Source organism: Hypanus sabinus, chromosome 16 (genome assembly GCF_030144855.1).
Source record: "Hypanus sabinus isolate sHypSab1 chromosome 16, sHypSab1.hap1, whole genome shotgun sequence".
NCBI lineage: Eukaryota > Metazoa > Chordata > Chondrichthyes > Myliobatiformes > Dasyatidae > Hypanus > Hypanus sabinus.
The window spans coordinates 76217205-76242969 of NC_082721.1; the positions used below are offsets into that span (position 1 = coordinate 76217205).

Consider the following 25765-nt stretch of genomic DNA (forward strand, 5'->3'; position numbering starts at 1 on the left):
TATTGGAAGGGTACTCATGTTTGGCACACTTGTTTTGAGAGTTTGGGAATAGGTACAGAGAAACCAATGATTTGACGTAGTTGGTGTAACCAAAGAAGAGATTATTGAATGACATTGGAGCATGAGATTGAAGGTGAGGAGTGGTTAATGGACACAACAGCAGCAGTATTGATCATTTTCATTTTAGGAAGTTGTGTTTAGTGGACGCTGCAAAAGTCCGTGCTGAGCCCTAATCTCTCAGAGTCTTTATGAATGCTTTGGATGAGGTGGCAGTGATATGGACAGATCAAATGAATGCGTGAATGGAAATCAAGATGGAAAAACACATGAAAATGTATAAAATCAGAATATTTTATTGGTTTACTTATTGAGATACAGCACAGAACGGGCCCTTCCTGCCCTTCAAGCCACGCCACCCAGCAATCCCCCAATTTAATCCGAGCCTAATCACGGAACAGTTTACAATGACCAATTAACCGGAACATCTTTGGACTGTGGGAGGAAACTGGGGCACCCGGAGGAAACCCACACGGGTCACAGAGAGAATGTACAAAGTCATTACAGGCAGCAGTGGGAATTGAACCTGGGTCATCTATAGCATAAAGCATTGTGCTAACTACTACACTACTGAGCTGTATGGTGTATGACTGCAAACTGTGTTCAGAGGAACCATGGAGTCACCACAGATTACTGAAGTTAATATGCAAAAGAAGGAAGCAGGAAGACAAAAGCGTACATTAACCCTGTACAAGTTCTTCAGTTTGAAAGTAAAGAACATTTCACTGCAATTGTGTAGACTAGTGAGAGACTGTAACTGGAATATTGTACGTGAATCTACTGACCACATACAAGGAAGAGGATTCAAGATTAGTTAATGTCATTTCCTGTACACAAGTCTAAAGGAGAACAAAATAGTTGTTACTTCAGATCAGGTACAGCACAAAAAAATACACAAAAGATAAAGAACGCAATAATAAATGCAATGTTATAAATGCATAAGGCAGCATATATCCGTAACAACACACACAAAATGCTGGAGGAACTCAGCAGGCCCGGCAGCATCGAGGGAAAAGAGTAAACAGTTGACGTTTTGTGCCAAAATCCTTCATCAGTTCTAGAAAGAAAGAGTTGAGAAGTTAGAGCATGAAGCCTGGAGGAAGGGGGAGGAAGAAGTAAATGGCGATGGGTGATAGGTGAAGTTGGGGGAGGGAGGGATGAAGTAAAGAATGGGAAGCTGATTGGTGAAAAAGATAAGGGACTGGAGAAGGGGAAAATCTGATAGGAGAGGGCAGAAGACCATGGAAGAAAAGGAAGAGGGAGGAACACAAGAGGGAGATGATGGGCAAGTAAGGAGATGAGGTGAGAGAGGGGAATGAGAATGGTGAGGGGGGGGGCAATTACCAAAAGCTGAAAAGACCAATGTTCGTGCCATCAGGTTAGAGGCTACCCAGACAGAATATAAGGTGTTGCCCCTCCAACCTGAGTGTGGCCTCTTCACGACAGTAGAGAAGTCCATGGACTGAATTATTGGAATGAAACTGGTAGTCGAATTGAAATGGGTGGCCACTGGGACATCCTGCTTTTTGTAGCAGGTGGAGTGAAGGTGCTCGGTAAAGTGATCTCCCAATCTACATCAGGTCTCACTGATTTACAGGAGGCTACACCAGGACACCAGATATAGTAGGTGACCTCTACAGACTCACAGATGAAGTGTTGCCTCACCTGGAAGGACTGTTCAGGGCCCTGAATGGTAGTGAAGGGAGGAGGTGTAGGGGCAGGTGTAGCACTTGTTCCACTTGCAAGGATAAGTGCTGGAAGGGAGATCAGTGGGGAGGGATGAATGGACAAGGGAGTTGTGTGGGGAGTGATCCCTGCAGAAAGCAGAAATTAGGGGGAGGGAAAGATGTGGTTGGTGGTGAGATCACACTGGAGATGAGAGAAGTTATGAAGAAGTATGTGCTGGGCACAGAGGCTATTGTGATGGTAGGTGAGGACAAGAGGAACCCTATCCCTGGTAGGGTGGCGAGAGGATGGGGTGAGGGCAGATGTGCACGAAATGGAAAAGATGCAGATGAAGACTGCATTGATGGTGGAGGAAGGAAAGCCCCTTCTTTTGAAGAAGGAGACATCTCATTAGTTCTGGAATTAAAAACCTCATTCTGAGAGCAGATGCAGCGAAGGTGGAGAAACTGAGAAAAGGGGATGGCATTTTTACAAGTGACAGGATGATAAGAAGTATAGTACATGTAGCTGTGAGAATCAGTAGGTTTATAAAAGATATTGGTAGATAAACTGTCTCCAGAGATTGAGTAAGGGGAGAGATATGTCAAAAATGGTCCAGATAAATTTGAAATCAGGGTGGAAGTTGGAGGCAAAATTGATGGTATTGAGGAGTTCAGCATGGGTGCAGGAAGAAGCCCAATGCAGTTGTTGATGCAGCGTAAGAAAAGTTGTGGAGTGATAGGCTTGGAATATAGACTGTTCCACGTAGCCAACAAAAAGGCTGGCATAACTGGGACTCATGCGAGTGACCATGGTTACACCTTTGGGTTGAAGAAAGTGGGAGGAACCGAAGAATAAATTATTGAGAGTGAGAACTAGTGAGAGTGAGAAAATTATTGAGAGTGAGAACGGAGGGTAGTAGTGGTGGAGGGGAACAGGTTGGATCTGTTACCTAGAAAGAGATGGAGAGCTGTAAGGCTCTCTTGATGGGGAAATAGTGGTGTATAGGGACTGGACCTCCATGGTGAAAATGAGGTGATTGGGGACAGGGAACTTGAAGTCATTGAAAAGATCCAGAGTATGTGAAGTGTCACAGATGTAGGTAGGAAGGAACTGAACTGGGAGAGGTGGGGGGAAATAAAACAGAAGTTGAGGTATGTAGATATAAGTTCAATGGGACAGGAACAAGCAGAAGCAGTGGGTCTACCTGGACAAGCTGGTTTGTGGATCTTTTGTGGTCAGGTTTCTGGTCCAGTTCCGATACCTCCCTTTCTCCAGTTCTGATGAAGGTTCTCGGCCAAAGCACTGACTGTTTGCTCTTTACCATAGATACTGCCTGGCCTGCTGAGGTCCTCCAGCATCTTGTGTGTGTTGCTCGGATTTCCAGCATCTGCCGATTTTCTCTTGTTTGAGTTATGTACATAGATTGATTTTTATATCCATAAAGTGATGTTAGGCATAGGAGTGTCTGTACGTAGAAAATAGTGGTGGTTGGGGGTGTGAGGGGTTATATTGGTGGGTGGAGGTGTTGATCAGCCCTGCTACTTGGGGAAAGTCATTGTTTTTGAGCCTGGTGGTCCTGGTGTGATACTACGCAGCCTCCTCACCGATGGGAGTGGGACAGACAGTCCATGAGCAGAGTGGGTCATTTACAATACAACTTCTATCATTTTTTGGGGAAGAGATACTGTTCTATGAAAAGAAATAAAGCATATTGAGAAAATATGTCTAGAGTTTAGAAGAATGAGAGCCAATCTCATTGAAACATGCAAAATCCTAATGGTTTGGCAGGGTAGATGCAAGGATGCTACATCCCCTGGCTGGAACTAAATTTCACAGAATTAAAGATGAAATATGAATGTTTAATCCCAATCCAGAAAATAATGAACTTCAGAATTATCTAATCAGCTCAGTCATAAAATATATTCAGGACAGGTGATTAGATTATTGAATTTTAAACAAATCAGGGAATGGTTCAGACATAATAGATCAGCCAAAATGATATGAAATGTTGAAGCTAATGCAAGACGCTGAACTTTCCAGTCCTACTTCTATTTATCTGCTTAGCTCATTAAGGATCAACATCAGTGAGAAGTGGAAACATGAAGAGTTGAGTGGGATTGGAATCAGGAAATGGTTGAAAACCTATTCAGTCTCCATTTAAAAGGAATGTGAATGTCTGGTCTTGTCTGAGAGAATACTATTCTATTGTAAGCAGAAGAGAATGGTGAGGTCCATGTTTCAGGTTGCCTTGCAATTACAGTGGCCATGGTGATAACACTGCAATGTTTGTGTAGCTTAAACCAATTAAGAACTAAAGATGTTTAAGTCATTTGGAAAATAAAGTTACAGTAAATAATGTTCCTGGCATCTTCCCCTTCCTTCTCAGTCTTGAAGAAGGACCTCAGCCAGAAATATCAACTGTCTATTCATTTCCATAGATGCTGCCTGACCTGCAGAACCTTGCTGTCAGGAAAGTGTGACTCATGAAGCAGGAGGGTGTAACTGCTGAAGCCCCCAGCATTGCCCCATGGCATCATACCAAATATGAGAAAGAAAACCACTTTCCCATTCCCTGATGGTCCTTGTTCAGCTGGTGAATCATTGAGTGTCCACATTAAACACTTAGAAGAGCAGTGAAAGTTGTAGGAATGCCAAATGCTTTTTGAATGAGGAACTATAACCGGCTTCTCAGTAGCTGATGAATGTGACCACTGAACTGTGGAGAATGTCCTGTCTTTACACCAAAGGCACCAGCGTCATGTTGTGTCACACTGAAATCATGCCAAAATGGGGCGGACTTAAATGTGGCAGCTCAAACCAGCAAGAGAATGTGGGCTGGTAAGCAGCAAGCAACGTCCACAGCGTTCAAGTGCCAGGAAAGACCAGCTCCAATAAAAGTGAGAGCAGTCATCTACCCTTGGAATATTCATTGCCAAGATCTCCCATCACAATCCAGTGATCAGGAACCAGTCTTTCAGTCACATAGATTCTTTAGCTTCTAAATCTTGCTTATTCTGTACTGAATGACCTATCTAATGAAACCCCAAGTCTTTCAACCATCTACAAAAGCACAAGTCAGTGCATGTCAGAATATTGTCCACCTGCCTTTTCAACAATACTCATGAATCTTAGTACAAACCAGAATAAATCCTCTTGATTGGTATCACCCTACATATTTGTTCCTGACACAACTGCTGCATAGTTGCATAGCTGCATAGTTCAGAATTTGGCATTGATGTGGAAAAAGGAATGGAGGTTCACCTTGTCTACATTTGCACTAAAGGCATTGTGGCCTCAATGTGCAGCAGAAAATCTTGAGTTTTTATCGAAAGCACATCTCTGCACCAAGTTGTATGGCACTCTTTTTGCTTCATTATAAGCATAGAAACGCTGGTAGTGTCTGTGTTTAATTTCGGTGTTTACTCTTTACAGTGTTACCTGGCATGTCATAGAAAGTGTCTCAAGTCCATTGCAATTTTGTGAAACAAAAGTGTGAAACATAAGTAAAATTCACTATGTTTACTAAGCTAGGTTATTGCAACAATATCTCCCAAATCCACAGCTTCTACTACCAAGAAGGCCAAGCGCAGCAGACCCATGAGAACATTGGCATTTGCAAATTGACCTTGAACCTAATTTAGAAAATACTACCCACACTTTCTCACTGTCTAAACGCTTGAGCTGCCCATCCATCTTGAGGATCACACCAATCACCAAAAGGACTAGAGTGAATCCAAAAAAAAGCAAAATGGCAGCTCACCACCATCTTCTCAAGAGCAATTAGAAATTGGCAATAAATGTTGGCTTTGTTAGCAACACCCAGATCGCAAAAATTGAATGAATCAATAAAAAGACTGGAATCAACTGAAATTTTGCTTTTTTTTTAAAAAACAGCTCATTTTGGAAGAAAATTTCCAAAGACCACAGTACCAGGGATGTCTCCAGATGATTTCGATGAAAGGGATGGGAGCTATTTACAAGATAATGGTATGCCACAGGGGTTTAAGTCTAATTTGAGAATTGGATGGGATCCAATTTGTCCCACATTGCATATATATGTAAATAGGATCTGAATGAAGATAGTGAACCCTTATATCTACTTTTGCATGAACTAGTTACCTGGAAAAAGCCTATTGAAAATGGTGGGATGTCCAAGGTAGAAATGCCCACAGCAAATTAGGGACAGATCATTTGTTAGCAATAATGAACCCTCCAAGTAACCAAACAACAACCAACTCCAATGAGGCTGCTCCTGTAGAAGCAGATGGAAGCACAAGGAACTTGAGGGATGGGAGAGAAGGGAGAAGTGAAGGTGTGACAAAGTGTTGAAAAATTGAGAAATACAACAGTGATGAAAGACAATGAAGGTAGGGGTGATGAGAAAAATTAAGAAATGTGTATTTGGTAAATGAAGAGAGATATTGATGAGGAAATAGTGAAATTATGGAATTCATGAAATATCTTAGAGGAACCCGTTGAGACGGAGGGATGGAGGAAAAGGGAAATGAAATAACAGAATGGTGAAATAGAAAAGAGAGAATAGAAATGGGGGGTCATGGAGGAGAAAAACAACAATTAGAAAAAGGATAAAGCAGGGAAGAGGGAATAAAGAAATATGAAGGGAGAGGAGTGGATGAGAAAATGTAGTGTCTTGATTCACCTTAAAATCTTTTTATTTTTCAGATTTGACAGATTTACTTAATGAGACATCGAAAACCCCAACAACTTTCAAAAACTGTGTGCTATCTAAAGCTGCACAAACACACCGATTTCGGAAACTCAGGGCCCCAACCAAATGCCGAGAGTGTGACAGCCTTATTGTGGTGAATGGTGCTGAGTGCGAGGAGGTGAGAACAGGCGACTTAAATGTGATTTTGTTGTAAACAGCAGTTTTGATATTTGAACTGAACCAAAGGAACTTAAGAAAAAAATTGAAAAGCTGGCCAAAAGATGTTTGCAGATAAGAGAAAACCTACAGATGCTGGAAATCAAAGCAACACACACAAAATGCTGGGGAAACTCAGCAGGCTAGACAAAGGAAAATCTGATGAAGGGTCTCGGCCCAAAACAGCGACTATTTACTCTTTTCCACAGATACTGCCTGGCCTACTGAGCTCCTCCAGGATTTTGTGTGTATGTGTTTTGCTAAAAGATGCTTGCATTTGGTTTGGAAGAATAAATTAACATTTGTGAGTGAACCAAGTCCACCCAATCTGTGATGTGATGGCTGATCTGGGCTGGTGCACTGGCCTAAGTTGGGGCTTGTATTCCTGATGCTTTATCCTCCTTGGGTGCACCAGGAGATAAGGTTTGGTGCCGTAGGTTCATTTGCGATAACTAGTGACCAGTATGTGCAGTGGGGAGAGGATGTCAAATCCTCAGATTTACTTCCTTAATTTACTCCTTAAATCCTCATTTGTTCAGGATCCTGTTCTTCAGGAATCCTCTGGATTCCAAAATACTGTTTGTAAATACAGGCTAACAATACCCTTGTGTAACATACAGCTGTGTGGCAAGATACCATGGGGCTCACAAAGAACTATAACTCAGCAAAAAAATTGAGATTTTATGGGAAAATTAAGGGACAAGGTGGTCAATTTGTGATCCTGTTCCGAGAACTGTTGTCAAATTATCACTAATAAATCTCAACAGGAAAGCCATACCTGGTGCAGCCTGCACCCAGGGTTTGTCAACTGCTATTAATGCACAGTGATCCAATAACCTATCAGCTTCATCATCTGCTGGGTTCCCCTTAAGACCCTGACTTTTTTAGTCTCTGTTGGAAAAGACTAGAGAGGGCTGGGAACATCTCTTTAGTGTAAAATACTGGCAGATCTCTGAAGTGAGTTGTCCATTCACTTGAAGTTCAGAATTTGGCATTGATATGGAAAAAGGAATGGAGGTTCACCTTGTCTACATTTGCACTAAGGGCATTGTGGCCTCAATGTACAGCAGAAAATCTTGAGTTTTTATCGAAAGCATGTCTCTGCACCAAGTTGTATGGCACTCTTTTTGGATCATTATAAGCATAGTAATACTGGTAGTGTCTGTGTTTAATTTCGGTGTTTACTCTTTACAGTGTTACCTGGCATGTCATAGAAAGTGTCTCGAGTCCACTGCAATTTTGTGTGGGCACCGTAAGCTGCAGACCAAGATCTCTCTATTTGGAGTCGACTTTGCTCAGGCACCGAGAGAGTCAGCTGATGAGGTGCCTTTCATTATCAGAAACTGCACAGCAGAGTTAGAGCGACGGGCAATGGACGTACAGGTAGGGTCATGAAGGCAGCAATTCAGAATGTAACTGTATGCAGAGGAACACTGCATAGAATCGGGGTATAGGCAGGCAGGCACTACTTACAATTAGAAAGCCTGGCAGACTCCAACACTCAATATCTGTGTGAATGTGTCAAGTGCTGTCCACTAAGGCTATTATTTTGTACATAAACCAATGTGCTGCTGTATCCTTTCTCCACAACAGCAACCACTCACCTCACCCAACCCAAAACCAATTTTATTATTAATTTTACTCTGGGCATCACTGGCATTTATGCTTGTTCACAATTCCCACTGAGCCGCCTCCTCGAACACCAGTGCTTTTTCTGGTGAGGGTACACCCACAGTGCTGTTGGGGAATGACTTGCAGCATTGAAACCTAGTGATGAGGGGGGCGGGGAAGGAGGTGGAGGTGGAATTTTTTTTTAGAAAAAGAAATAATTTTTAAGAGAACTTAAAGAAAAATATAAAAAAAGAAACCTAGTGACAGTGAAAGGCCAGCAGTATGTTTCCAAGTCAGTCTTGTGTGAGATTTGGGAGGGTAAATGCAGGTGTGAGTGTTCCTTTACACCCAAGTTACTGTCATATCCCACAATCCCCTTGCGTCACACTCTTGTATCACTTCAGGTTTAATTTGTCATCTGATCATTTTTAATTAGATATCAAACTGTGCTTAATAACCTTCATATTGCAGGGCATCTATCGAATGAATGGTTCAAAGATACGCATCGCCAAACTGCGCCAGTCCTTTGAAAATGGGAGGGGCCTCACTGACATGTCTGAAAACTCGCCTCATGATATTACAAACTTGTTAACCCTGTACCTTCGAGAGGTGAGTTGAAGGTCTGCACACCAGTTCAGTCTGCGGCTGTCTAAGGAAATGTTTATATTTAACTGTAGTCACAATCTGCTGCCACAATAAGTCAGTGACCCATGTACACAAGTCGATAGTTGGTTGTGATGCTCATTTTGCTGATATGAACAAGCTCGCTCACATACATGGCCCAAACCTTGACAATGTAGTGCTTTCTGATGTTATAAATGGTAATACTGTAATCCAGCAGTACAATCAGTGATGCATCCTAAGGAATCTCCATTGCAGTTTTCAGTGAAATTGTGAATTATCCCATGCCATTTTATTGTGTGATACAGTGTCCTGCCTCATTCCTGTCCACTTGTTCACGAAATACTTTTGGAAACTTGAGGTGGAAGATTGAGAACAAGTAATTTGAATTTATTTAAATTTGAGGCTGAATATTGAACAAACTGTTCGAGGAGTACAAGAATTTGGATACTCCTAAGCAAAAGCAAATAACGAAGAAAAATCCAAAGTTGGCCCAACACAACAGCAAAAGGGAAAAATTGTTGAAATTCCACAATTAGGAATAAATGGATTGAAATTGGGAATCCACATACACACAATTATTGGTACCAAGCCAAATGGAGCCAGAAAATCCCAAGTGCATCTCAGGAAAGTACAGAGATGTCGTTAACAAAGTCAACTGATTTCCAGTGTATCTTGATTCTCTGGCTCCTAGATGGGTTTGTCAGCTTTCCGGAAACTGCTAGTAGAAGTTGGGATTAGGATAAATTATGATCATTTGCTAAATACTGCACTTGATTATCTGCTGACAGTCCTGCTTTCTGCTTCGTGCCCATGAGCACAGAAGTCAGTAGTGTAGTAATTTGACTAAATTTCACATTAAATGTTGTCATGTGACTATACTACTGGTGTCTGTCCTGGTGGGTGGGTGGGTGGGTGGGTAACACAAAGCAAATTTTTCAGTAATGCCCTTATCAATTTCAAATATGCCTTTCTATTTTATTACCTAAAGCTCCCAGAGCCAATTGTTCTCTTCAGCCTCTATGATGATTTTATGAAGTTTGCCAAAGAGTTACAGCAGGTCTGTGAAGAGCTGAAGGAATGTCAGACCAAGGAAGCACCCACAGCAACTGATAAAGTACAACAGCTCATCCAGAAGTCCAAGGATTTGCTGCAGAATCTTCCAGTTTCCAACTACAACACTTTGGAGCACCTTATCGGGCATCTCTTCAGGTAGGCCTAACATTGACTTGTATTTCAATTTATGTGGAATGAAAAGGAGAACAGTGGCTGTGGTATGAGAAAATCAAAGACCAGCAATTCTAGTCGCACCGTGGCAAATAGGTTAGGTCACTAATGTCTTTGAGAGAAGAGAAGCTGCCGCTATAACCTGCGTAAACTATGCAGGGATTCAACCTCAGAATGTAGAACATGTCAGATGTCTTGAGGTGATAAATATGGACTTGCAGGTGTGTTTGGTTGTGTTAACTAAAGCTGTTGGCAAACAGCTTCCATGGTTTCTAATGATCACTTGTCCACTGTGGGCAGCGTGACACATCATCCCCACCACCCCAGTATTCACTTAGCAGAATAATGGATGGGGTCTGGACTATGTACATATACATTTTGAATAATTATATTACTGGTATCCTATATGTACTTGCTATCTTGTATGTGCTAGAACTAGGCCTTAAGCCACAGTGTTGCCTGATTACAGCTGCTGGAAGAGAGGTGTTGAAACCGGTGCGGCTGTGGTGAGCTACATATACCTGTCTGGACACGCCCCCCCGCTGACTGCTCCTGTGGCTCCTCCCACAGACCCCGGTATAAAGGCGATTGGAGCCACAGACCCTTCCTCAGTCTCCAGGATGTCGTGTGATGGTCACTTGCGTCTTGTGCTTTCTTCCAGCCAATAAGAGCCCACCTTAACCCACGTCTCAGAATTATTGATGGTGCATCAGCGGCACAGTGTCCAGGCTGGTGCTGCCCCCCACCCCAGTGTACACCCAGCAGAAGACAAGCTCTGTTGAGGTTGTCTGCAGAGTTCAGTGGTGTCGGATGGCTTGAGTCTGGACTCTTTTATTTAGTGGCTGTATCTTTCCACCTTATACGAGCTATGTGTGCCTTGTGCTGTGTGTGACTGTTACTGTGTTTTGCACCTTGACCCTGGAGTAACGCTGTTTCGTTTGGTTGTATTCATGAGTTTTTATATATGGTTGGATGACAAATAAATTTGAATTGAACCATTTAATTAGCAATCAAAATTAATGTTAACTTGTGTCTGTGGAACTGGGCAAGGAGATATTAACACATGGTTGCCAAGCTCTGTTCCTTAGGTACTACCTTGACTACTAGTCCACTTCATTGGGCTAGTAAAAGACAATGAGAAGTGAGAGTGTGAAGTTTATATCAAGACAAAGCATACCCGTCTCTTCAGAGAGAAGGAAATAATGCAGGCTTATGCTTGACAGGGCATTTCCCCATTCACCGGTTCCAAGTCAGAACTGTGTGAGTTAGGTAAACTCAGTTAATCTCAGCTAATGTCAGTCAGGTAAAGAATTCCATTCTGGCTCACAACGTTGAACCAGAGGTAACCCATGGAAGCTTATTAGCTGAAATGCTATTCACCGGTAGAGAAGTTTCTTTGTGACACTTATATTACAATGTGGAAATGAGCAACAGGTGTTTCATGTTATTTGAGAATCTGTGTTGAGAATTCAATCGCGTGTTGCTCTACGACCCCCTTAGAAATTGGACACCGACCCAAATTGCTTCACCGACCTGTTATTGGGGTGGTACAACGCCATTACAGCACCAGGTTAGTAGGTCACAGGATGTAATTATGTGGCACAGGCTTATTGGGCTGGAAGAGCCTGTTACTGTGTTATGTCTCTAAATAAATAAACAAGCCATTGGTCTGTTTGGATGACTAGCTAAAGCCCATCAAGTGAAAGCCCTCTGCAGTTTCTGAATTAGTTCAAGGAGATTAATGGAATTTGTGGAAGCAGTCGATAAGCATGGAGCTAGGGAGTTAAATGTTGCTATTGGTTGGGTCAAGACTTTACCACAGTGAGATACACATATGTGGAAGTAAGGGCTTGTAAGTCTTTATAGCTGCAAAGTCAATCTCTTTTCTCTTACAGAGTGGCGGAACGAAGTGAAGAAAACAAAATGTCTTCGAATAATTTGGGAATAATCTTTGGCCCCACACTAATTCGATCTCAAGCTCCAGAAGATGCAGTTTCCCTGGTGAACTCGGGATACCAGGCTCAAGTTGTAGATTTTCTAATCATGCACTACCATCAAATATTTGAGCCCAAGCAAGACTCTTGGACTCCTGCAGCGAGGAATTCTCCAGTGGAATCTGCTGCAAGTAGAGTGGGTGAGGACCTGAATTCAGCAAAAGGCAGGAGCCAGTCCATAGAGGTACAGATGTGCATAATTATTCCAAAAAGTACAATGAATATAAATAAGATTGGCTTATAGACTGCTTGGACATACATATAAGCTAATCTATTTACTTATGTTAATTGTATTATTTATGCTTATTGTGTTTATTTATGCTGCATCAGATCTGGAGCGATAATCACTTCATTCTCCTTTATACTTGAGTACTGAAGAATGACAGTGAACAGTCTTGAATCTTTAAAACTATAAAATGTATAAAGTGGCAAAGATCTTAGTTGGTAGCAGTTTAGATACACACAGCACCCCATGTTTCATGGCGAGACAAAGGTTCTGGTCTGGTTATTGATATTCACAAATAAAAATCAAAGCATGCAAGGCCTGCTCATCTTAGAATTTGATGATGTGCTATCTGGGTAAATAAGACTGATTATATATGGGAGAGTAACTGCTGCGGTAAAGTTTTCAGAAAATGATATATATAGCAAGAGTCAGAAAATAATCAATGGAGAACTTCAGTGCACTTATAGACTGAGTAAATTAAATTGACAGCAATAGTGTTTAGATCTAGTATTGTACACCGAGTGTATGACATTAAACCACGGCCAATGTTTGAAGAGTAAATACATAGTTTTACAACTAACATTAATGTCTTGGAGGCACAAGGATTCAGAAATGGTCCAACCATGAGCAGTTTTAGATAGCATTAAATCAAAAGGAAAAGCCTTGCTGAGAAGAACTTTAAGGCTGAGAAAAAAATCAGAATTCAGCAGAGCGTCAATACAAGAGGAGAAAATAAGTAGATGAGCAAGAAAACAAAATATTGTAGATTTTTAAAACTTTAAACAAGAAAATTTAAGTGATAATCTTCCACAGATTTGGGTCAAAAGAATTTACACTGAGGAAGGCAATTAGCATATTTTACCTGCGTTCACAGAAAATAAGGAAAAAAAAGCAGGGTAACATCGTCTTGAAAAATAAGGTAATTGAAGTAAGTTAGCGTTGCTTTTTTAAAACGAAAGTATTACTGGACAAATTAATAGCACTGTAAGCAAATAAACCCTCAGGATAGAAAGTGCTGTGGGAGGTGAATATACTCCCTACCTTCAAAATCTCCAAACTGAAAGAAAGCAGGTAGCAAGAAGCTCGTGGTCAAATATCAAGTATATTCAAAACAAACTCAAAGTTCAAATTACGTTTATTATCAAAGTATGTATAAGTTGGACAACCTTGAGATTTGTCTCCTTTCAAGCAGCCACAAAACAAAAAAAACCCCAAAAAATTAAAAAAACCAACAAGCACCCAATATGCAGGGGAGGGGGGTGGGGAAGAGAACAAATTATGCAAACAATAAAAGTAGGTAAATAACATTTAGAACAAAAGTGAGTGCTCAGGCACAAAGCCCAAAGCAGCCAGAGCAGACCCAAAGCCCACAGATTGATGGATCATTCAATAAAGACAGGATTTAGGGTCATAGGTTTAGTGCAAAAATGCAGTGTTAAGATCAAGGCTGTTTTTTAAATTTAATGGCAGAGTAGACACAAGAGCCAAAGGATTTACTCCTGCTTCTATTTCATATCTTCCATTATGTTCTTTTTTTAATCCAGATGGTGTTTTCTTTTTAAAATAAATATTTAAGCTAAATAAAATTTAAAACTTTTTTAACGAGTCAGCCAGTCAGATAGGTAAAATCTATCCCCAAGCAATTTTTTTTTTATGTTTGTAAAGTCTAGCCAGTGTGCAAGAGCTTAAGGAAGCAATATAGACAGAACCTCTGCACTGCACGGAGGAAGATCTTATTATCAAAGTTACCTCAAGATGTTAAAAAAAACTACCTCATGTATCTGCAAAACAAAAAAGGTTGCAACATTCTCCCAACATCCCATCTCATGGCCAGGATCTGTATTTCCAGCAGGAGTTACTATCCTAGTCTTGATTGGATTTTCCTACCACTTACTGAAATCATGATTATTGACATTCAGTTCATGAATTCCATTGCAATCCCAGCAGGAAAATTAATTTGGCATATGTTGGGGGTTGAAATTAGAACCTGGTCTATACAACTCCCTAACTAGGGGTGGGGAGAGTGCAAGAAATGAGTATTGAGGGAGTTTTAACGAACAATTGTACCACTTCCTATGTTTACTTGTTTCTTTTACCGCAGAGCCTGGTTCTGAAGCGGCATTCAAGTGAAGGATATGTGTCGGACAGATCTTCATCAAACGAAGCACTGGATGACACACAAGACCAGCGAAGAGTCAGTTCGGATAGCTATGAGATGCCAGGTGAGTAATGTGGCCCGCTTAAAATTAGCAACATCACACACTGTTTTTCCACCTCTTCTTAGGGTGTAAAAGTGGGTTTAAAGCTGGAATGGAGATGACTCTGCTTAGAAATAGTCAAGAGCTGGAGGTGTTACATTTAAGCATCAAAGGATGAAACAGTTCTGGTGATGAGGAATTGCTCTCCAATAGAGTGAGGGCATGTTGGAAAAATGTCTCGAATAGGGAGCTCAAAGGGTACCTAAAAATAATGACTGGCTGCTCTTTCTCCCCACTGCGTACAAATAAATGTTATTGTACTGTTCTGAGATACCAGAATGGCAAATGAAATTTGCTTCATAGTACCACAAACAAGTATATGTAGTTTAGTTATGAGCATAGGAGCATGATAAATATCTAAAAAGACACATTCAAAATTAAATACTGACATTAAAACAAGAACAATAACCATAATATTTATTATAACATGGAACACGTTAACAGAATAATAATGATAATCAATATTTAAAAATGGACTAGGGAAGAGCAATGGGTGGGGAGTAAGACGATTGAGTCTTTATCGCTTTTGGAATAAATCAGCTGATCTAAAGGTGAAGAAGGACTTCAGCAGGAAACAGAACAGTACAGGACAAAGTGAATGAATGCAGTCCAGCTCCCTGTGTGTAGTCATCCCCAGAATCCTCCTTTCCACCAGCCCACTCTTCCCCTGACTGCATCTTTCCCATTTGATCTCAAATCCATTTTACTCTGTCCCTAACACCTCCTCACTTTGGCTATTCACCACCAACCCACCCCTAAATAATCTCCCTTTTTGAAAATTGCCTCTCTGGAATTCAATACTCAAAAAAAAAAACAAGAAATACACAGTAACTTTTAAGATACTGACCTGAGCAGTGTACAGGAACAGGAGGAATGCAGATCCATGACTTAAGGTAGATAGGAAGACGTGGCCGTCACTACGGCTTGGAGCATCGGAGTTCAGAGATCAGTTCCATAGTCATCTGAAAGAAATCTGTACGTCCTCCCCATGGAAGGCGTGAGCTTTCCCTGGACACTCCGGCTACCTCTCACGGTCCAACGATGTACTAGGTAGGTTAGTTGACCATTGTAAATTTTACTGTGATTAGGTTAGGGTTTATTCTTATTCCGTGCTATATTGCTAAATAAATAAATAAATAGATAGATAGATAGATAAATAAATAGCTACATAATAAATAAATAGATAAATGGGTAAAAATTAAAATAAATGAAATTTAGCATAATTAATGACTTACCAATAAAGTAGGAAGATCATGTTGGAACTGTATGCTTCACCAGTTTGGTCAGAGTAAACCATAGACACAAGGCGTACTGCAGATGCTGGAAATCTAGAGCAATACACACAATGTGCAGGAGGAGCTCAGCAGGTCAGGCAGCATCTATGGATGGGAAAAAACAGTTAATGTTTCGGGCCAAGACCCCTCGTCAGGTTAAATCATATACACCTCTGGTCACCATGCGACAGACTTGACATAACAGAAGAGTGCAGAGAAATCTGAAGACAAAGCCTGGACTGGACAATTGTAGTAGTGGGGACAAACTGACCAGACCGAAGTGGTTTTATTTGAAACTGAAAAGATTGAGCTAAGAAAGTGAAGAGAGCTCAGAGGTGTGAACAGAAAGGATTAATTTCCCTTGGCAGACAGAAAAAGAATCAGAAAACCGGGAGGTACTCAGCAGCTCAAGCAACATCTGCAGGAAAAGAAACTGAATTAACATTTCAAGCTTTTCTTCACAACTGGAAAGTGCGAAAACATCTGTTTCAGTTTGCAGGAGGAATGGATAGAACAATGTAATGTGTAGTGAGCCTCAGATGCTGCTGACACCATCTCAGCAAAGGCTTGATCATCACTGCAGCAGGGTAAATAGGAAGGGTAGATGAAGGCAGTAGGGAGAACATTCAAACTGAAATGTAGTGCAGGGTGATTACTAGAAATCTAAAGCAAATGCTGAAAATATTCAAGCTCCTGTGGAGAGAGAAACCTCTGGTTTAATCCTAACCTTGGGTACGATCTATGAGCAGTTTGGAAATTCTTGCTGTGAAATAACAGCATGAGTTTCCGTTTCTGCTCACTCTTCTCATAAATGTGCTGGTAGTTTAAATGTCAATTACACTAAATTACTTTTTTTTAGTGTGGACTCGTTGAAAAAGAATTGAAAACTTGCAAGGGTAAAGGGAACTAAAGGAAATATACAGAACTGGCATGGACCCAATATTCTGAATGCCTTCATCCCAGATCAGAATAAGTAACAAGTATTCACTCGAAGGCTGAAACATGCCAAGGTGGAACATGTTCCATGAGCTTAAATTGGAGAAGACAGTCACAGATCAGAATTTCATGAAGAATTAAAGATGGAAACTGAAATTTTCTTGTTTATCTCATTCAACATGTTCTATATACACTGCAGGCAAATCAGTGGTGATAATCAGCTTTTGATATAGCAATGTATAATCTTAGCCAACATCTCATCACTCACAACCATAACATCCTTGTTTTCTAATTTTTTGCAATTCTGACAAAAGGCCATTGACCTGAAATATTAACCATGCCTCTCCCCAAGTAGCTACCTGACTGGAATACCTCCAAGTTAGCGTTCTCAAGTTTCCAATAACTTAAGTTTTTTGCTTCTCAATAATCGGCGGTACTTAACAAGAATGGAGGAGGGGGCCAGGAAAAACAAAGTTTCCTCGGCCAAAGATCCAACTGCCTGCTCATTTAGTAAAAAGTAAAAATCTTTCATTGCCTAGAGAACCACTTGATGACCTGTCACTCTAAATACGATTAACCTACAGCCCATTTTAGTCCAATGAGTCAAACATGGTTTTCCCACCATCTGGTTCTTCCTCCATGGACACTGCCTGGCCTGTTGCAGTTTAATGATTTTATTATAGATTTTCAGGAACTGCATTTTTTTATTGTTTGCCACTTTCCTGCCATTAATTTATGATCCCACCAGCACAGAGAAAGGTAATTGATAAAGAAAACTACAGAAACTGCTCATCTTAATGATGTTCAGGTCTGTGAGTGATAACAGGATAGGAAGAGGCTAATCGGTCCCTTGGGTCTATGGTAGCCTCAGAGTAATTTCCACTACCCTACAATGACTTCACTCTCATTCCCCAGGTCTGGGACTCTCTCCCATACACGGTGCATTGATTTTTTTTTCCATATCTTCCTCATGCTGCAGGTCTGGTGGACAGACTGCGAGCTGGCTCAGAAGACACACATTCTCTGGACAGCCAGGATGCGGAATGCGATGGCGGCACTGACTGCTCCCCGCGAAGCACCTTCAACCGGCAGCCTGGCAAATACCAGCGGTACGGTCAGGCCAAGACCCGGCCCGTCATCCCGAGGCCATCGGCCCTTCCCATCATCACGGCCAACATGCCGGCGACAGCAGAGTCACCCGACCTGGCGGCAGCTGATTGTGGGGCGGCGGCCGCAGACACCGAGAGGCGGGCGCGGGCCAAAACCACCGGCTCCAGCCGCAGCTCGTCACCAGACAGCGGCACGCTGCGACGTTCTGGCGGCAAGCACAAACGGTTTGAGATGACGGTGGGAACGGCTCGCTTGGTGTCCAAACTGCAGGAAAGGCGGCGGGTGGAGAGCACTGAGGTGGCTGCATTTCCATCAGCGCCTGATGGCGGCCAGGGCTCAGTGTCAATAGTACATCTAGGGGACCTTGAAACAGAGCACACCCAGCACGCGGCCACCGCAAGTGACAATAATGGCAGCACCCAACAGGGGAGCCTCGGGATGGAGTGGCCGCAGCACATGGCCGAAAAGGGCGAAGTAACTGACCAGCTGGGGCACCCCAAAACAGAGCCGGAGCAGCACCCGGACCCACAGGGGCACCTCGAGATGGAGCACGCGGGCGCCGAACTGAACACGAACCAATCAAACAACACCTCGAGCGAGCAGACGTTGACACAGGTCAGGGACCGGCGGGACGTGGCGAGGATGCTGCACGTGCTGCGTCACAGGCAGCACCTCGAGGACAGGAAGGCTTATTTCGTGTGATTGACGGGGCAGTGACGACGCACTAGTGTCAGTCCAACCTCTGACCCCCTCAAAATGAAGAGTCAAGCAAGAGAGTGGGAGCAGATGGAGAGAGGCCACATGAGATGGATGACCCAAGCATTGTGAAATAGGACAAGTATATATTTTGCAAATGTTCTCCTATACAGAGAGAAACATATATTTTGTCATAATTGTGATTCCTTAAGACATTTTATATGTATAATAGACATTCTTCAATGTGATAAAGACTGCGAACAACTATGGGTTTGATATCCAGTTAATTCAGTGTAACATTAGTGGGAGCTCCACTTACCGTGTATTTTGGAGGATCACGGTCGAAGGTCTCCAGATTCCTAACGTAGTATGATAGTCAGGGCAGGTGAGCCAAAGAGCATGAAAATGCCAATTCATTTCTCTGCTCACTCAGGTTGGAGGAGCAACATTTTATGTTCCGTCTGGGTAGCCTCCGACCTGATGGCATGACCATTGATTTGTCAAACTTCCGATAATGTCCCTACCCCTCTCCTTCACCTTATCTCCTTATCTGCCTATCACCTCCCTTTGGTGCTCCTCCCCCCCCACCCCCCCACCTTTTGTCCATGGCCTTCTGTCCTCTCATATCAGATACCCTCTTCTCTAGTCCTGTATCTCTTTCATCAATTAACTTCCCAGCTCTTTACTTCACCCTTTCTACCCCCCCCCCCCCCAACTCCTGGTTTCACCTATCACCATGTGGTTATGCCCTCCCCTCCCCCCACTTCTTTACTCTGACTCGTCATCTCTTTTTCCAGTCCAGATGAAGGGTCTCAGCCCAAACTGTCAACTGGCCTAGATGCTGCCTGGCCTGCTGTCCCTCCAGCATTCTGTGTGTCTTACATGATTGTGTTTGAAAGATAAATACAGGTCAGGACAGTGAGCAGAATCCCCTCTGTTACTCCTTGCAATGAGGTGATAAGAGGATAAAAGACTGATCTACCCGATAGCATCTCCAGCATTGCAACACTTGGTCAATACTGCACTCAAGTAGCAATGTAGAATTTTGTGCTTGAATCTCTTGAGTGGGAATTAAACTCACAACTTCCTCTTTCAGTGAGAGAGTTACTGAGTGTTCAAATGACTATGTCATATAATCCGCTTCTTGTGTTCTAAAGGAATTATGGGTGATCCTTAGTTTGGGAGTCTTGAGGGTCTCTGTGAAAGAGAAGATCTAGGTTGCTATTTAAAAAAAAATGCTTCTCTGTGGTGCTGTGTCCTGTCCAACAGAAACATAATGCTTGAAAGAGCTGGTAACCTCTGAATTGGAACTAGATTTAAAGATCCAGAGATTGCCCAAGCTTTGCTCCAAGAGCACAGAAAACACTTTTAGAAATATCTTGAATCTGGCTCAATAACTAGGCTTCAAATTGCCACTGAACTTCTGAATTAGTCTAAAAGGAATGGGAATATAGCAGGAAGTAGAAACAAGAGTAGGACAATTGACCCCCCTCCTGTCATCTTCACTATTTAATGAAATCATGGCTGGTCTTTAACTCACCACCAGCCTTCTGTCATAACCTCCTTGTCTCACGATTCCCTTAATATCTAAAACTCTATCTGAGTTACTGAGTGTCACTATGACAATCTCTCTGTTGTCCTCGGTACAGTCTTCAAAAGATTCATGAACTTCTGAGAAATGAGATTGAGTTATGCCACCTTCTGAAACTGTACATTTGGGGAAACATCTCAGCATTCACCCTATCGCTCTTCAGGGTCTTACAAGTTTCATAGATTTGTACTAGAGAGAAATGGTCTCTTTGGCTTGTGTTACTATCATGCACAAAGAGAACTTCAGATCCCAGTGGGCAATGCAGGCAGTTCATCGCGGAACCAGAAGGGACAATGGTGAGCTGGCACGTGCTCTGATTGAACAGTGTTGAGAATAAAATATGCTTGTGTTTACTCACACCAGGTTTGTCTTTATTAAGAACAAATATAACATGGTGTCAGAGGTTGGCATGAGGTTTATACACAGAAAATAAATGAGTACCGTGCACGGCTGAGAAAAAGTGCGTGAATACGGAAGGTGTTAGGAGCAAGTGAGGTTGGACAGCCAGCAAGGCAAGAAAGCACCTTGTGCTCGAATCAACCAAAAGAAATTCAAGTGAGAGGCTGAAAATTCCCATTATGGATAAGCTAAGTCTTCCTGCACCTATGTAGTTAACCAGCAATCTAACTGATAACTGGGAACACTTCAAAAAGTGATTCAATATACAAACCCCATTTCCAGAAAAGTTGGGATATTTTCCAAAATGCAATAAGAACAAAAATCTGTGATATGTTAATTCACGTGAACCTTTATTTAACTGACAAAAGTACAAAGAAAAGATTTTCAATAGTTTTACTGACCAACTTAATTGTATTTTGTAAATATACACAAATTTCGAATCTGATGGCTGCAACACACTCAACAAAAGTTGGGACAGAGTTAAAATAAGATTGAAAAGTGCACAGAATATTCAAGTAACACCGGTTTGGAAGACTCCACATTAGGCAGGCTAATTGGGAGCAGGTGAGGTATCATGACTGGGTATAAAAGTAGTGTCCATCAAAGGCTCAGTCTTTGCAAGCAAGGATGAGTCGTGGCTCACCCCTTTGTGCCAAAATTCGTGAGAGAATTGTTAGTCAGTTCAAAAGGAACATTTCTCAACACAGGATTGCAGAGAATTTAGGTCTCAATATCTACAGTACATAATATTGTGAAAAGATTCAGAGAATTCAGAGACATCTCAGTGCATAAAGGGCAAGGCCGGAAACCACCGTTAAATGCACTTGATCTTTGAGCCCTCAGATGGCACTGCCTAAGAAACCGTCATGCTAATGTGACAACTATAGCCACCTGGGCTCAAGAGTACTTCGGAAAACCATTGTCACTTAACACAGTCCGTCGCTGCATCCAGAAATGCAACTTGAAACTGTAATACGCAAGGAGGAAGCCATACATCAACTCTATGCAGAAACGCCGGCGAGTTCTCTGGGCCCGAGCTCATCTCAGTTGGACTGAAAGACCGTGGAACCGTGTGCTGTGGTCAGATGAGTCCACATTTCAGCTAGTTTTCGGAAAAAACAGGCGTAGAGTTCTCTGTGCCAAAGATGAAAATGACCACCCTGATTGTTATCAGCGAAAGGTGCAAAAGCCAGCATCTGTGGTGGTATGGGGGTGCATCAGTGCCCACGGCATGGGTAAGTTGCATGTATGTGAAGGTACCATTGACTCTGAGGCGTATATTAGGATTTTAGAGAGACATGTGTTGCCGTCAAGGCGACATCTCTTCCCGGGACGTCCATGCTTATTTCAGCAGGACAATGCCAGACCACATTTTACACGGGCTACAACAGAGTTCGTGTGCTTGACTGGCCTGCTGCCAGTCCAGATCTATCTCCTATTGAAAATGTATGGCGTATCATGAAGAGGAGAATCAGACAACGGAGACCACGAACTGTTGAGCAGCTGAAGTCTTATACCAAGCAAGAATGGACAAAATTTCCAATTGCAAATCTACTACAATTAGTATCCTCAGTTCCAAAACAATTAAAAAGTGTTATTAAAAGGAAAGGTGATGTAACACAATGGTAAACATGCCTCTGTCCTAACTTTTGTTGAGTGTATTGCAGCCTTCAAATTCTAAGTTTGTGTATATTTACAAACTACAATTAAGTTGGTCAGTAAAGCTATTGAAAATGTTTTCTTTGTACTTTTGTCAGTTAAATAAAGGTTCACGTGAATTAACATATCATAGGTTTTTGTTTTTATTGCATTTTGGGAAATATCCCAATTTTTCTGGAAATGGGGTTTGTCTATTTAACAGCTAGCAGAACAGGAGGGGCTGATGAAACATTCTATTTTTCTACATGTATCTGGTGAAGATGCTTTGGACATCAATAACAGCTTTCAAATTGATGAGATAACCTTTACATTGGACACTCTGGTGACAAAATTTGAGTATTTTGTCCCAAGTAAAAGCATCACATTTGAGAGATTTTTTTCCCCTGTAATCAGAAACAAGGTGTTAGCTTTGACCAATACTTAACTGAGCTTCAAATGCTGATTAAGCCCTGTGAGTTTGGAGATTTGAGAAACTTACTAGTTAGAGACTCCCAGATAATGTTCTCGGAGAAAGATTGTTTCATGAAAAAGATTTGACACTGGAAAAGGCTGTGGATATATGTAGACCAGCAGAGACCGCACAAGCACAAGCTAAGGAGCTGCACAGGGCCAACACAACAGTGCATTCTGTGAAAACGGAGAGGCAGAGCACAAGGTGTTTCCCAAAGCAAAGCAAAGAGGGAGGCTCAAACAGTGAAGGTGGAGGTAGGCACATCCCAAAGACGTGTCCTATTTATAGAGAGTCCTGCAATAATTGTGGAAAGAAAAATCATTTTGCAAAGTGCTGCAAAGCTGGGGCTATCAAGGGAAAGGTGCACATGGTTGCTGAGGACATTTTGTGGATTCTCTACAGACTGCTGGTGCTGGTAAAACAGAATGGGTCATTCCAGTGACCATGAATGACACAGTAATTAACACCAGAGCCCAGTGAATCTGTTATCCATGGATGATTACAGTACTCTCAGAATAAAGAACAGCATTTACCTGGTGAAGTTAAAATTGACAGGCTATACAGGAGAGATCATTCCAGTTAAAAGGGGCTGTATAGTGACCTTCAAGCACAAGCAGCACCTAAAGGCATGGCTACTGATGGTAGAAAAGCAAGTACAGCCAGTATTAGGTCTGAGTGCATGTGAAAAGCTCAATCTGGTCAAAAGAGTTATTGCAGTGGCTTCGCAGTCCAACTATGACCACTCATGAAAGAATACACAGATGTCTTTGAGGGGCTCAGATGCTTACCTGGTGTACACAAAATTCATGTAGGTGAGACAGTTGCTGCTGCTGTCCATGCATGCAGGAAAGTTCTATTTGCACTTTGAGACAAACTTAAACAAGAACTATCACGTTTGGAATGGATAAATGTCATGCAGAAAATTGAAGAACCTGCAGATTGGGTGAGCTCACTGGTTATTGTGAAAAAGAAAAGTGGAGCATTTTGGCTATGTCTAGACCCAAGAGATTTCAATAAAGCCATCAAGTGAGAGCATTTTAAATTGCCAGCATGGGCTCCTGGTTTGCAGGAGCCAAGTGGTTTAGCAAATTTGACTGGATTTTGGCAGATCAGGCAAGTTCGAGACTATGCACTTTTAACATACCACAGAGAAGATATCACGTTCTTCGACCAGTGTGTGGGATTCTGTACACACCAGAAGTCTACTATAAAGCCATCTACATAATCTTTGAAGGCATACCTGGTTTTGAGGCCATGATAGACGACTTTATCATCTAAGAACATGACACACGACTGAGAAAGGAGCTTGGCATGACACAGAACATCAATCTGAAATTAAATAAAGAGAAATGTGAGTTTGGTGTTAAGACACCGATTTTCATAGGAGATGTTATATCTGAAGAGGGAGTGAAGCCAGACCCAAGAAAGATGTCAACCATTGAAAACATAGAGAGGCCCCAAAACAAGGAGGAGGTGAGACATTTCTTGGGGATGGTGACTTATTTGGCTAAGTTCATGACTCGACTGTCTACTGCGTCAGCACCACCCAGGTCACTCCTTGAGCAGTGAAATGAGTGGATTTGGTCTCATTCAAAATCCTGTCCAGAACGCTCATAAGTGTTGTTACTGTCCCTGTATGGCAGCTCGTTCCAAATACAAACTAATCTTTGTGTCAAAAAATTTCCATCATTTAAAATTTCTTCCTCTCATTTTAAATCTGTGCCCTGTAGTTTTACACATACTTTCAATGAGAACAGAGTATGGCTTTTTACCCTATCTATGCCTCTCATGATTTTATATACTTATTTTGTCACGTCTCTGCCCTTCAGTCCAAGGTTCAGCATATCTAATCTCTCCTAATAACTTAAGCCATCAAATCCAGTCAACATCCTTGTGAATCTTTTCTGCATTTTCTCTAGCTTAACTACATCCTTCCTGGAATGAGGTGACTAGAAATTCACACAATACCCAGAGTGCATCCAAAACCAATGTCCAAAGTACATTTGTTATCAAAGAATGTATAAACTATGCAATCTTGAGATTTTGTTTGCTTACAGGCAGCCACAAAGCAGGAAACCTGAAAGAACCCAATTAAACAAAATAATAAAGACCAACATCCTATGCGCAGAGAAAGAGGGAAAAAAAACACAGATCTCGTAAACAATAGAAGGGAGCACAGCTTTCCAAACCAAATTGAGTCCTTAGATCTGAATCCCTGCAGTACGCTCAAGCCTTGGTGTCAGCTCATCATACTGGTGGAGGGGGAAATTGCCATGAAACTCACAGACACAAAGCACAGCAGCTGGGGCTCACCTCAGTCTCATGGATGGAGGAGTGAACATTGCAGGAGAGTGAGCCAAACCAGCCTGACTCTTGCCTCCAGACCCGACTCCCTGCTTTTTCAGTCTATCCAGACCGGTGTTTGTATTGTCCAAACAGCGGGTCGTGCCTCCCATTAGAACCCAGGCCTAGACCACAGCGCCCAGCCCAAAGCCATTCTCAACCTCTCCAAATTTGCTCGGCACTGAGAGCAATCCAACTTCGCGCCTGTGTTAGTTGGACAGGATCGAAACTCCTCTGCATCAATGACTTCTCTTTGAATCACTCACTCCAACTCCCACCTGTGCTGATTTTGTTCATCCTTTGAATTTGCTTCACCTTTGCTCACCTCTTCATTGTTTGTTATGACAGTTTACTACAATTTACTTGAGAAAAGGTGGTATTAATTTTTTTTGGTTGAATTTCTTGCCTTGCAAACTACCAGAAAGCTATCGGTCACCTTCAGTTGCACCATCTTAAACTAGAAACCAATGTCTTCTCCAACTTGAACATGACATCCCAACTTTTCACCCAATGACAAGAAGTCTGTGAAACTACCTATGTTGTTACTTGCAGGGAACTACAGTATGTACTTCTACCCAAATGTGTCTCTGTTCAACATCACTCTCCATTCATATCGACTTCATAGCACCTCATTCATATCTGAATTAAATTCCACCTGCCTACTGTTCACTATACCATCAACTTTGGTATCTTCTACAAATGTTCAAATCATGTCATATATATTCATATCTAAATCATGAATACATATGATAAATAATG

The 25765-nt window shown here is 41.9% G+C and overlaps 1 protein-coding gene across 9 annotated transcripts in view; it reads left to right on the top strand.

Moving 5' to 3' along the window:
- LOC132406455 (GEM-interacting protein-like) overlaps positions 1-18828 on the top strand; it is a 111546-nt gene extending 92718 nt beyond the window's left edge. For 8 of the 9 annotated variants that reach the window (XM_059992168.1, XM_059992162.1, XM_059992163.1 and 5 more), the window contains 8 exons: positions 5620-5712; positions 6409-6572; positions 7805-7993; positions 8693-8830; positions 9834-10054; positions 11965-12247; positions 14391-14511; positions 17737-18828. In XM_059992168.1, the coding sequence (XP_059848151.1) occupies positions 5620-5712; positions 6409-6572; positions 7805-7993; positions 8693-8830; positions 9834-10054; positions 11965-12247; positions 14391-14511; positions 17737-18569 (2042 nt within the window). In that variant the 3' untranslated portion in view covers positions 18570-18828. The remainder of the gene's footprint in view (positions 1-5619; positions 5713-6408; positions 6573-7804; positions 7994-8692; positions 8831-9833; positions 10055-11964; positions 12248-14390; positions 14512-17736) is intronic. The other variant, XM_059992165.1, reaches the window with a different exon arrangement.
- Positions 18829-25765: the final 6937 nt, after the last annotated feature.